Source organism: Falco biarmicus, chromosome Z (assembly GCF_023638135.1).
Source record: "Falco biarmicus isolate bFalBia1 chromosome Z, bFalBia1.pri, whole genome shotgun sequence".
In the NCBI taxonomy this organism is placed as follows: Eukaryota; Metazoa; Chordata; class Aves; order Falconiformes; family Falconidae; genus Falco; species Falco biarmicus.
In genome coordinates, this window is record NC_079311.1 from 68,893,320 (window position 1) to 68,906,978 (window position 13,659).

Here is a 13,659-nt window from a genome sequence, read left to right on the forward strand (position 1 = left end):
TTTCAGAAGAACCCATAGGCAGTGGTGAGCATGAATGCATGTGTGTGAGTGATTACAAGGCAAGCTGTTTGGGGTAGGGACAGGCTACTTTCCCACTCTTTTCTTTGAAATGGAGAATCATGAGAGTGAGTTGAAGATCCTTGTAGAAATCATCTCAATTCCTAAGTCAAGCTCTGTGATTGTAAAGCATGCCCTTATAAACGGAGAGGACCATTTATGTGACACATACAGCGACTGATGTGAAAGGAAAAAGGAACTGAGTCAAAAATGTGGAAACCACTACTGTCTGTGCAATGGTCTGCTTGTTAGAGATTTCTAAATCAATTTATATCTCAATGCAAGGATATGGCTGAGGGAAGATAAGCTGTGCCTGAGGAAATGAGTGGAATATGGGGGTGGAATTGATTTGTCTGATGACTACAAAAACTCCTGGTGAAAACCTCCATAGATTCCATAGTAAATCCATAGTTCAATAGAAACCCTTTCTTAATCCACTGAGAAAAATAATTTGCCTTTTATTGTGGTCTCTTAGAAGGTGCCCTGTGACTTTTCTTTGATTTATTTCTTATGAGCTGAAAAGCTAATATTACAAAAAGATATTTGTAGCAGGTTTGTGAAATGATGAGACCATCCTGTGGTGTAGTTAGAGGCTTGGAAAGAGACTTCTAAAAATCAGAAGTGCTTTGTGATTAATGTATTCTTTAGAATAACTACTAAGTTAATGTATATACTTACAGAACTAACTGCAAGTGATCAGTGTATCATTCCTTCCACAAATGTGAGGATTTCCTAATGTCATCAAGATGGATTATGTAATCAATCCTTGGATAAACAGCTTCAGTATTTCTCACAATTACAGTCTTTAATAGTGTTTCCAAATTCATTTAAAATGTTTTAAACCGATTACTGCTAATCTGGAAACATTGGTCAACCCACTGTCAAATAAGAAATTAAATGCCCTTTTTTACTGATTGGTAGGAGATTTTTGCAGCTCATATTGGTTTGTGTTTTTAAGTTTTTTAAAAATCTATATATTAAAAACAGGATATGACTGTTTAGTGAAAAATTCAAAATGTATTTATAGAAGTATTAATATTTTAAAATTGTGTTAAAAGAAAAGCTGACTATGTAAACACAGGATTCTTTACTTCATAGAATAAGGCTTTTTATCTCAGGGATATTATCTGTGAATGTGTTATATAAAAATCTTTTTATGATGCAAGTGCAATAAAGCTTCACATTAAAGAAAAATCTCTGTAGGCTACTAGCAGGACAATGGCCACTCCTCACTTGTACAGTGAAGAGCAGCACGTCGTAATGGAGTTGTGGAAATTTTCTATCTGTCACATTGAAACAAAGTTAGAGTTGCTTCTGTCAAACCTTAGGTTATACAACACAAGTAGAAAAATCACTAAATAATAATAATTATTATTCTTTTATATAGCAACATTGGTAGTAGCATATATGATTTAAAGGATTTGACATTAGAACCAATGTTATTTCTAAGGTGTTTATATATGGGATATATCATTGGACAAAACCAGTAACTGTACTGAAATTTGTACCCTTCATAATGGTATTTGCTCAGTATCATCTTACAAAAAATCCCCATAGAAACTGAAAAGACCAATGTTTGCAACTGATGGTATGAAACCTGGTTGATTATTAAGGAGAAGAAACAAATCAAAAAGCATTGGCAAGTATTTTCAGCAACAAAATTCTCAGGCAAATCCAATTTGAATTAAAATGTTTTGTCAGGCTTCTTCACCAGGTCTTTTTCTCATTCTGCTAAACCCTTTCTACCCATCTGAGGTCCTGCTGCTCAGGACCATCCCTTCACAAATGTCTGAAATGTGTCTAGCCTGTAACAGGGTCTGCCACAAGCTATGTGGTAGTATCTTATGCAATTTGTGTAACAAAAAGGCCATTTGAGATGGCCTTGACCTCCAGTTTGGATTCAGATGCAGTTCTGACTGAGGTGTTGAATCCTACTTTGGCTTACATATAAATGTAGATACGTGGTTAAACATACATTTGTTTACTTTGTTGTACATTTTGAGTTATTTCTTTATTGTCATTACAGCTCACTTATTCCATCATGGTACTACTTCTCAAGCAGTATTTAATTTATTTTTCACTCACCCTATTACATACTTAGTAGAAAGACCTCCCTGTATCTTTCTTCTTGCTTCTCCTCACTTCCATTTTCTTGTTCTTTCTTATAGACAATGGTATTTTACTTAACACTGTAATTCACAGACTTGGAAATTATCTCAGTCAGGAAATAAAATCAACCAGCATTTGGATTGACTCAAAGACTTTGATGTAAAAATACCATTTTACTGAAAGAATTTTAATTGAGATTCATCACACCAAGGCTATGATAAAAAAAAAATAATCCATAGGCAATATATTTTTCTTTAATATTTTTAATAGTTGTGCTAAAAAATACAGTTTAGGAGTAAGATCCATGGTATGGAGCCCTGCAAGAACTGATGTTTTGATATTGCAATCCCTTGAATACTGTGGCTTTAATAGTGCTACTTGTAGCTGTAAAAAACAGATATATTTTTTAAGCAAGCGATTTACTGTTTGCCTAATACAGCCTATATAAAGCTGCAACTGCTAAAGAATTTAGTGTGGGTTTCTAAAAATTCCCTTATAAATTATTTCTACCCAAAGGAGATTGATACTAGTTGGAAGGAATGTCTTTCAAAACTGATTGCTGTAAGTTGCTTTCCTGAGAGACAGGGAACTTGCATTAAAATAACTGCACTGACCCAATCATCGAGGAGTTTCTGTACTGGGGCTGAGTATTTGAATTCTGAACCAGAGATTTTTCAGGGAAACTTCTTTAGTTCTTTCAGTTTTTGAGTTATTTTAAAGCCCCAAAACAAAAGGAAGTGTATTTCCTCATTACAACAGTGAAACCAACCTAATTCCCAGCAGTCTAATTATCTTTTTAAGTAAAAACATTGAAAACTTGTTCCTTAGCAGTATTTACAACACAAAATTTTCACTTGTGAAGACAGAAACAGCGCACAAATCTGAAAAGCTTTAACTTATAAAATGAAACAAGTTTAAATATAGAGGAAAAATCAATGTCTAAATTATTATATTAATGAATAAATAGTAACTTTGTCATCTGCAATCCAAGAATTGGATGAATTACCAGTTACTTTAGCTAATAAGGGTTCTGGAAAAAGCATTTTAATAGATGAAAAGCACAAGAGTAGTTAGTAACCTTGGTATTTAAATGGCAACAAAGCAAGCCTGAAGCTATTTGAGAAAAAAGAGCATTTGAGCAATCCTTATATGGGTGGAAAAGAGACAAAAATATTGATATTTCATATGTAAATTTTATATATAAATGCTACTGCTGGTTTCAAGATTTGTTTATGTTAACGTTTATTATTTTTGATCCTGTTTATTAGACACTATACTGGATAGCTGCCTAATCTTACTAATGTCATCCCAGTTCTGTCTTCATTCCCTCATTTCTGAAATTGTTCTCAGTTCTTTGTGGTAAATACTGTGTTTTCCCATGTATGCTGTGTGCCTCCAAGCACAATTTGTTTTCCTGTTCTGGTCTCATTCCTTTGGCAAGGAAAATAGAAAAATCTGACAAGGAGTCCCAGAGCTTGTTGGAATGTCTTAAAATGTCTGCTTTTCTCTGGGAACAGCCCCTTTGACTGTCACTATGTAAAGCTAAAGGGAGGATGCTGACACCACCTTTGCAATTCTAAAAGCTTGTTAGTGAGCTGTCCGGTCCTTCTAATCTCCTAGAGAGAATGTGAAGGGATAGCTACAAGTTAGAAATGCAGGACCATGGTATTCACCTTTTCTTTTGAGCTGTGTTTCATAGACCGTGGCCATAACAGACTTTTGAGTTGAGATGCTTCTGGTATGAACCATATATTACAAGAAAAAAACAGGATAAGCAGACATTAAAAAGAACACTCTTCCCCCCTGTCCTTAGAAAGTGAAACAGCTGATAAAATGAAATGTGGTTGTGTATCACTATGGACAATGCTGAAAAGAAAGAAATCAGGCCATAGAAGTATGTTCATGCCTGTTAAAATATTACTTTCTTGCTCTTGATAAGTCTGCTTGGTCAGCTCTTTCTAATCCATCTGCCATGGACTGTGAAATAAAATTGACCTTTAGTCTCCTTGTAATTAGGTTAACACTCACGTTTAAGAATACAATCATGTATTAAAAATAGTCAATTTTATTTCATCTCACTGTGCTAAGTATTATCTGGCAGAATCTCCGATGCTTTATCTAACAATCAATTTAGAAGGAATATCTCCTTATGCACAGAGTTACCAGAGTGCTCTGTCAGAGCCAGTAATGATCCCATTACACAGGTACGAATACATTTTTTCCCTTCAGTTGCTTGCTGGCTCAGTCACTTGTCTTTTTTCTTGCAGAACGATTCCTGGGGAAAGCAGTACTCATACGCACTCTTCAAAGCCATGAGCCATATGCTCTGCATTGGTTATGGAGCCCGCGCCCCCGTCAGCATGTCTGACCTCTGGATAACCATGTTGAGTATGATTGTGGGGGCAACTTGTTATGCGATGTTTGTTGGTCATGCCACTGCCCTCATTCAGTCTCTGGATTCATCACGGCGACAATATCAAGAGAAGGTAACTCATTTTAATGTAACTCCTTAACTTTTAAAACAGATCTTTTAACCGTGCAAAAGGCTGTATGAGCTTACATGATATAAGCTAGCAGCATCTGAATCATGCTCCATGAGCTCAACGTATTCCTGCATGAACCCACTTTCCTTAAGGAGCTGATGGTTCTTCATGTCACATGCATTGAATGAAATCTTGGTTGTGAAATATACTTTAAACTCTTCTATGAAAACTTCATCCCCTCATTCAGACCGTGCTTTGTACCCCTGTGCTACATTCTGTAGGTACTTGATCTAGGTAGCTTCAACAAGGGCCTTGATCTCAGTAGCCTAGGCATGTCTGTACAATTTCCCATCATTCCTTTGGATTGCAGTTTAGAGATAACCTGAAACGTGTCAAAAGAATGGCCTTTAAATGAGGACCAGACTAAATCAATTAGTTTGGGTTGTTTTTGGGTTTTTTGTTTGTTTTTTTTTTTTTTTTTCTTAACTACCTCAGAGAAGTGCTCAGAAGAAGTCTTTGTTTGCTTTATAATGGAACTGTTTACATGCTGATCCATGACTTGTTAGGTCCTTTCAAAGGACAAAAAGAATGGTGACCAAAGGGTAGAAGAAAAGAGTTTTGTGGAAGAAAGAGTCCTTTATAAAACGAAAGAAAAAGGTTGTTGGATCCCTTGTAGGTATTATTTGAATTAAAAAGAAATACATGTGTACAGGGTGATAACTTTCTGGAATGAGTGCTAATTAACACTGTCAGTTGTGTAATACAAGTTGGAGGCAATTTTGGGTGAAGCCACAAAACCAAGAGATGAGGTTATGTATGGTGGCATAAGGAAAAAGGATCAGAATGAACACCAGCAAGGGACAGTAAGGATGTGCAGAGTTACTGAGGTGCTTAAAAGAAGCCAAAATAGGTTATTATAGTAAATGGGCAACCAGAGGGGACATGCCAGGAGACAGGTCGGCTGAGCAAAGTAGTGAAATCAGTTCATGTCAGCAAAACAGAAACAGCCAGAGCAACAGTATTTGGCATATGTCCATAAGAAAGTCCAGGAAGGCAAACTGGGCAGAAATCCTAGTATGAGGTAACACAAGCCCTGGGGGAGAAACCTGGCAGAGAGTAAGCAGAGGAGAGGATGACCCTGGCATCTACTGTAGATGAAGAGGACTGGCCTGAGTTTGTTGAGCAAGAAAAAAGTCCAGAAAACATTTGAGTAGGAAGGATTGGAGCTTTTCCTTTACAAGTAGACAATGAGGGAGGAAATGAGAGTGTGTGGGAGAAAAAGAGTTTACATTCAGTTTTGTTAAGCCTGAGTTGCAACAAGACCATGGGGTCAATATATCAGAGACAGGGAGCAGTAAGGGATGAGCTATAAATCCAATAACACAAAAATTAGCCAGTGGCTGACGCATTAATCTCACAGTTGTTTAAAACAGAAATTTGCAATCAAGAAAGCCCACACAGTGTTATCAAGAAACATAAGTGAGAATGAGAGGTTTAGAAGGAGAGGATGAGTGAGCATTAAAACCTCTAAAAATCTGAGCTCTGACAGTGACTATGTGAAACCCCCTAATCCATCTCTGTATAAAGTCATGGGGCTAATCCTGGTAGGTTGTGTAACCCAGACTAACTGGCTTGCTGGGTCCGTTCTGCCACCTGAAAGGGAAATAATTGTATCAAAATGGGACATTAGTAGGGAGCTGTGGGGCAGAAACATCTTTAACCATGGAGAAGGATACCCTAAAACTAGTGTAACTGCAGTTTCATTAGAGGTTAGGCTCAACATACACAGGTGTATGAAATCAGCAGAAAAGTCACCATCCACCTGAATCATCTTAATCATTATCCTCAAACCTTGCTGGCTGCAGCATATTAGAATGTTTTGAGCATCAGAAATATAATACATGTGTAAAGATATTAATATATTTTAAACTGTGTTGAGTAAAGCCAGTTTCATGGTGATTTTGGTGTAAAGTAATACCCAGCAGCAGTCAAGTGGTATTGCATTTCTCATGTTTTCACATAACAGCAAAGTGTTGGGGTTTTTTTTTGTTTCTTTGTTTGTTTTCCCCTCTGTTTTTTATGCACACACTTTATTAAACATTAGCATAGAAATGTCTGGCATTTTTCAGTTCCTGCAGTGCTCAACATTTTCATTCTTCTTTTTGGTTTTGGTTCTTATCTGTTTCCCGACATCAGAGACAATCAGGAATGAAAGAAATAAGCTAGAAATTGCATGTTTCTATGCTTTAGAAAAATGTTTCTCTTTTTCTGGCAGCCATTTGTGTGCCCGTTATTATGAACTAGAGCTAAAGTATGTCTTAATTAAATATTTTTTTTCTTCTGGTTTCTGAGACCCCGAAATCTTATGTATATCATTAGCTATAAAAACTGTACTGAATTTTTTGTATAGTCTTGCTCATTGCTTTATCATAGTTTAATCATATAATTTGAAATAAGTATTTGATTATAGCCTAATAATTATAAGCCATTCTATATAATGCTAATGAATACTGTATATTTTTCATTACTTGCAAATTAGATAAATGGATATTTCAAAGACTAGTTTGTGCTACACATTTTGTCAGCATATTTTCTAGATTATTGCAGATAAAAATAGCTTATATTTCACTTAACTGAGACTTGAGAAAAAGGCAAATTGAATCTCAAACCACAGGTTTCAGCGTTTTAATGTATATACTGCAATATCTATTTTTGCCTAGTGCATTGCTTTTTGTTTGTTCTCCTGGAATTAAAAAAAATTGAAAAATCAGGAGATTGTGACTTGTTTTGATTTGTTGGGCTTAAATGCTAGGCTCAACTACATTTTTAGTCTTATATATATAGGATTATGCATTTTTTGGCTCTGTTGTTTTCTTTGTAAGAGTACAGAAAATAGTGTAATTAACATGAATTGCTAGGCAACATAGAATGATAATGGACATGAAGAAAGTGGTTGTTTTTTGGTTCTCCTCTGATTAGCACCATGCAAAAATCTTATCCCTCTTTTACTTTCAACTGGTTTTTTTTCCTGCTGTAGTTACAACGGTATTTCATGCATATATCTGTGGAATGCAACTAATGGAAAGAGTTCTGGTCCTTCTTACATTGAAAGCAGCTAGAAATGACATATTTGCTGAAGTCACAGTATCTTCCTCATTCAGATCCTCCCAAAGCTCAGTATATACAAAACTGGAACAGGCATAATTCAAAATGGAGGAAATAAACACAGGAAGACAAGAGAGAGCTTTCATTAAGCCAAATATGTCAAACACTATCTAAGTGCACCAGCTAAAAGTTTGACCTGTGCAAAGCATTGCATGCTGAGAGAAATCAAAGTATGGTAAGAAAGCAAATATTGCCTCGTGTGTTTACTGTTACGGGCCAAAGACATAACTTATCAGAGGAAATTAACAGCAATTATAAGATATAAAATGTAGAAGGTAGACAATAAAATCACATATCAAGAAATGGTACAGAAAAAGGACATATTGCTACATTCTGGTCACTTTGAGGAAGTTCAGATGTTTTTCTGCTGCAGTGACTGAATTGTTCTCAGAGAAATAATAGCTCTCAGATTGAATACATACAGATTGAACATACATATATCAGATCTTGGTAGCAAAGACTGAAGGGCCAATACCTGAAAAAGGAGAAAGATGTGTCCAAGCCAGGTAAACTCGATCAATATTCCCTTTTCAGTAAAAAAACTTGACAGACACTCCCCCTTACGAAAGGACAGAAAAAATCAACAGATCAATAGCATCTTGGCACTCTCCTTCCCATCTTTGGTATAAGTCAAAGATGAATAAAGTAGTAAATTAAAGTAATATTTTAAGTAATAACGCCTTCGACATTTTCTAATATTTAGGAAGTCACGACATTGCAAAGACATTTGCTTTTGCAAAGGCAATATTTATTTGAAAGAACCAGAAATGTGTATGCAGAACTTGTTAACAAACTAGTGTGAAACAAAGCAGCCAAATGAACAGTCACTTGACAAGGAGGTAAAGACCATTAGTTAAATATTTATTCCTTTATATGCTGGCAGTTTGTAATAGGAAGATGTTCACCTAATGCTGTGGATGTCATTGATTCATCTCAATTGAAGACAGGTTAGTATTTTTTCTGTTCCCATCTGTTGTGGGCATAAAATATCCAGAAACAAAGTCACAACAAGCTAATAGAGGCAAGATTTGTAGCAGCATACAGATTGTCTCATAGCATAAAGATTTTTGAATCGGTTTGTTAAAATGACACCTATTAGATACGTCTTCATTATGTTATCATTTGGATACTTTGCTTTTTCTCTGTTGGTAAGCAACTCAACCAACTACACAAGGTTTCAAAAATAGAAAAAAATATCAAAGTGATTTTACCCATCGCAAGTAGTAGAGAGTCATAAAATATATTTAATTCAACCTCTGCATTTTTCTTAAGAAGAATAGGAGAGAGCTCTCCTAAGTTTTCCTAGGTTTCAAGCACTTCATGGTTAAACTGAAGGTGGATACAAAGTTATCGGCATGCTTGTTAGTACTGCTTTGATGCCTAGGGGACTTTTCTGGAAAGTAGTAAATATTTGTAAGTATCTCATCAGTATTTAGGGATTTGCATATTTCTGCAGGATTCTAGGAAATAGCTATTCTGGTCATGATGCAAATGTGTAGGAAAGGAAGCGGCAAACTCAGGACCACATCACTGTTTAACTAGGCTTGTGCCAGCTTTTGGTATTTTTTGTATTAAACTAAATATAAATATCCATATACATGTAAATATAAACACAATTTTTTGTCAGCTAGCCCTTGCTGGAATACAGTCAGATGAAAGAAAATGAAACATTTTCCATTGACTACATATTACATGTAACATTCACAAGAATCTTTGAAAATCTTATTTGTTCTGGCTTTTATTCTTAAACTGGACAGATATTAAAAATACAAATTGCAGAACTTGTATTTTACACACCCAGCTGAACTTGCAATACTGGAATAGCATGTAATTTCTGGATCTGGTCTGATCTGAGCAGCAAAGTTTCTCATGAAATGCTGATTTCTAAATTCAGTAGCTTTTCATGGTGTTCACATTTTTTTTTTTAAATGGATCTCCTGCTTTTCTGATGCTGCTAGTGGGTGTTGAAAAGCCTGAAGACAGAGTAACACAAAGCTTTTCTGTGACTGATCTCAACTCCTTCTCTTTACTTAATAGTCCACTTTCATTTATACGGCATAATTTTAGCAATAGGTCATGTCATGTTCAGATTGCTGGAGAAGGTGAGCCACTTGGCAGATAAATCTTTTCTTTTCTGTGCAGTTGTGCTACCTTATACATGACACACCAAAGGAATGACTTCTTTTGGAGAATGAGGGATGGTTTGCCTTATTCTGTAGCTATATCCACTTGCAAGGGAAAAAGAAAAGGAAAATAAAGCAAAATCTTGTCACTGACTATCAGCCTGTAGTTTTGCAAGATTTTATAAAAATTTCATCAGCCTGCAGAGGTATATATCCTATTTAGCTTTGCCACAGCTCAGTATTTCAAATAATAAAAAAAAAATTGAAGTGTATTACAAATGATCAGGTATAAGAGCTGCTAAAAGTTTTGTATGGTCTTGGACCTTCAAGACTGGGTATTGACTGTGCCAAAAGCATTATAGTCATTGTAGCATTGCAAAGTAGAAAATTCATTATTCTCTAAATATTTAGGCATAACTGAAAGTCTTTGCCCTTAGACGGTATCTGTAGATTGTTTTTGGTAGGTTTAATTCTTGGTTTTGTGATTTTATTTGGAAGTCCAGAGTGTCTTATAGTTTCTCTGTAAATCTGTAAGGCTTGGCTTTCGGATTATTTCTGAATCATCATTTTATGCTGTTTTGGCAAATATCAGGTGACAAGCTGCTAAATGGGTAGATGTGCTATTCCTGTCTTCTGTAAGCCACATTGATCTTTGTAGAAAGCACCGAAATTTCTTAGAATAGTGCAAGTTATTAAAAGATATTTGGTATAGCAGAATTATAAAACATTCTGAAACAGAAAAAGCACATGGCTGCACTTAGAAAAAAACTTTCCAATACTCTGTTTAAAAGGGTGCATACTGTGATTTAGAAGAAAATGCACATCAAAGAACTTGTAGATGTATTAATTCTGTTGTGTGCATTTAAAAAAAATATTTTGATGTGTAATTAAGACTATCATGAACTCAACCCTCTGACATATAAATTAGTATGTAAATACAGCCACAAGAACCAGTATGGTTTGCACAGACAGATTTATCCATTGAACAAGAAAATAATTTTTTGTCAGGTTAGGGCCTTTACTGGCATTACTTGCTTTCTCTTTATGTAGGGTCATCTTTATCAGTTTGAATTTATTATAATTACCTGATTTTTTGCTGCACATAATTGTGATGTTTAATTTGACCTTCATCTTCCCAAGTTTTGAAATGGGAAAGAACAGATGCTACTGCAACAAGTAAATACAGTTACTGTTCCCCCTCTCCTCTTAATCAAAAATCAGAAGTTATTCACTTTTAATAATACAGCAATAAAAAAATAAACATGTTTCTTTTCAAGTGAAACTGAATAGTACACTTGGGTTTAGGGTAAGACTTTAGGAGAGGAATATGAATCAGTCAGAACATTCTCACTTGACTGCTGTCCTCTTTTGTCCTGCTACTTCGTTACTGTACTGCAGCTTCTCATTATGGTCAGTCTTACTGGGGTACTTGGGCTCGTTATTTTTGCCTTGCATTTCTAAAAAGGCAATTGGTTTCTCCCAGTAGCAGGTACTGTGCAAGACAGCTGCTATCCACCCAGCTGCATCATACCTGTGCCAAACTGTAATAGACTCCCACTGCTTCTAAAATGACAGATACTTTGATTTATTGCTGTGTTGTGGGTAATTTACTTACAAAATGTGCTGCTGTCTTGCATTATGGATTAGGTTTCTAACAGTTTTCTATATGAAATTGTAGAGCAAGCTCATTACAATTTCAGCCATGTTCATGATGTCTTTTTAAAATTAGCTGTGAAGGCATGAAGTTATACCAAAGCCAATTTTTTTCACACAATCTGCTGTCTTTTCACATAATTATCAAAGGGTTACACGTTAAATAGATATTTAAAAAAAAAAAAAAGGGAAACAACAAATAATTAATTTTTGTTTTTCAAAGTCTTTGTTCAAATAGAACACAAGTTACTTTTTAGCAAGAGAAAACTCTTGTTTAAAGAGAGTTAAACAAGAAAAAATCTTGTTTAACAAGAGAAAACTGTGTGATTCACACCCCATAGATATAACTGGTAGTAATTATCCCAGCTACACTAGAATGACTATGCTTGTGTCCTGTATGTGTAGAAGGAAATGGCACTCAATATTATCTAATATAATATTGTAAGTGAGAAAGTAATCAATGCTGTGCAAATTCTTTTTTTTCCTTTGCCTTGTTAGGGAGGAAGGGAAGAAAGAAGGATTAATTATTTTTATCTTGACTTTTAAATAATAATTATCTCCTGACCTCACCCTGTTTCTTGAAGCGTGAGTAATTAAAGCATGTCTGCTTTGAAAACATAATAATTTCAATAGCTAAGACATGCAATATTTATAAATGCTTTGGAATGCAGAGGATAAGAGTAGAACTGAAACCTTTTCTCTGGAAAGAATGTTTTAAACAGTCCTTCGTATTCTATTGTATGCTAAATTAACGGTTTTGTACAAGTGGTTACTAACCTCACAAATATATTGTAACACTAATTCAAGAAAACTCTGGTAAAGACTCAGTAATGAATATAGAAGTAAAATATTTTAATCTCCACGTGTTTTTATAAAATGCACTAGATTTGCCTTTTCCAGAAGATTTCTGCAATAAACTCAAAAAAATATTCAAAACCTTTAGAACATGTTTCTAAACACTAAATATTTGCTAAAAGTATAATGAAAGCAGATCTTTTCATGAAAATGCACAATGCTATAGCTTCACATTGTACAGTTTGAGTTTAGGGAAATGTCATTTTCATATGATCTCCTTCCAGAAAAATTATTTGCTCATCAGTTGTCTTTTATTATGGGTAGTGCTTGATGCCTCTTTATATTCAGGCAGAGCTGGCCGAACATATTTTTTCACTGCAGAATGTAATGTAAACGTAAAAATAATTTTATGAAGTTTTTAAGAAAACACTGAGCGATTTTAAAAAGATAAGTGAAGGCAAGTCTTTGGATGTTTATTATTAGACATTTGATAGGAGCTGATAACCAGAGTTTAATGGAGTTAATGAGTTAATTCCCCTGATTAAGACACCTGCCTATATTTGTTTATTATTTTTTTTTTTGGCATAGGACTTTCTGTTTTCCCTGACATTGCTGAGAAGGTAAGCAAGTGAAAGGAGCAGGCAATCACCTGGCAGAAGAGTTTAGATCTCTTTGTTGCTGCTTCACTGCTGCACAGCCTCAGAAGTTTTTCAGTCCTTGTTTGGGCAGCATCAGGCAGCATCAGAGGATGGACATGGCCTCACCTCAGCCAGGAACACCATCAGAGGCAGCTCAAAAGGCTAACATAAGAGAAAATTGAGATGGAGACCCCCAAAAGATGACTGATCAGGGTAACAGAGGTAGTGGAAAGGCATCTGTGACTTTTTCCTATGCAGTGCCTATGAGGAAAAAAGCAGCTGGAAGTAGCAGGAGCCAAAGGATATGTGAAGTTTGAAGCAGGGAGGCATGAAGGAGAGGAAAGAACTGGGGCTGCATCAGGTGGAGAGACTGTTGTCTTATTTTATAGAAGAACTGGGATCGGCATAAGACCTCATAATGAGGGATTTGTTGATGGCCCTTGAATTAATCTGCTGAGAAGAGCCTGCCATTGCACAGTACATGACCTTGTCTGGAAGAAATTTGGAAGCGATTTATCATGCCCTCTGATTTTGGGGCAAAGGGATACAGTCGAGCCTTTTATTTCCACATGCATTTCCCCCACTTACTTGGAGCATGAGTAGCTTTTGTAAGTGGACAGTGCAAATAAAGTAACA

General features: G+C 35.5%; 1 protein-coding gene across 1 annotated transcript in view; it reads left to right on the plus strand.

The window, feature by feature from the left end:
• Window positions 1-13,659, plus strand: part of HCN1 (hyperpolarization activated cyclic nucleotide gated potassium channel 1) — a 195,141-nt gene that overhangs the window by 122,904 nt on the left and 58,578 nt on the right. The window contains exon 4 of the mRNA XM_056325802.1: window positions 4,434-4,652. Within this exon, the coding sequence (XP_056181777.1) occupies window positions 4,434-4,652 (219 nt within the window). The remainder of the gene's footprint in view (window positions 1-4,433; window positions 4,653-13,659) is intronic.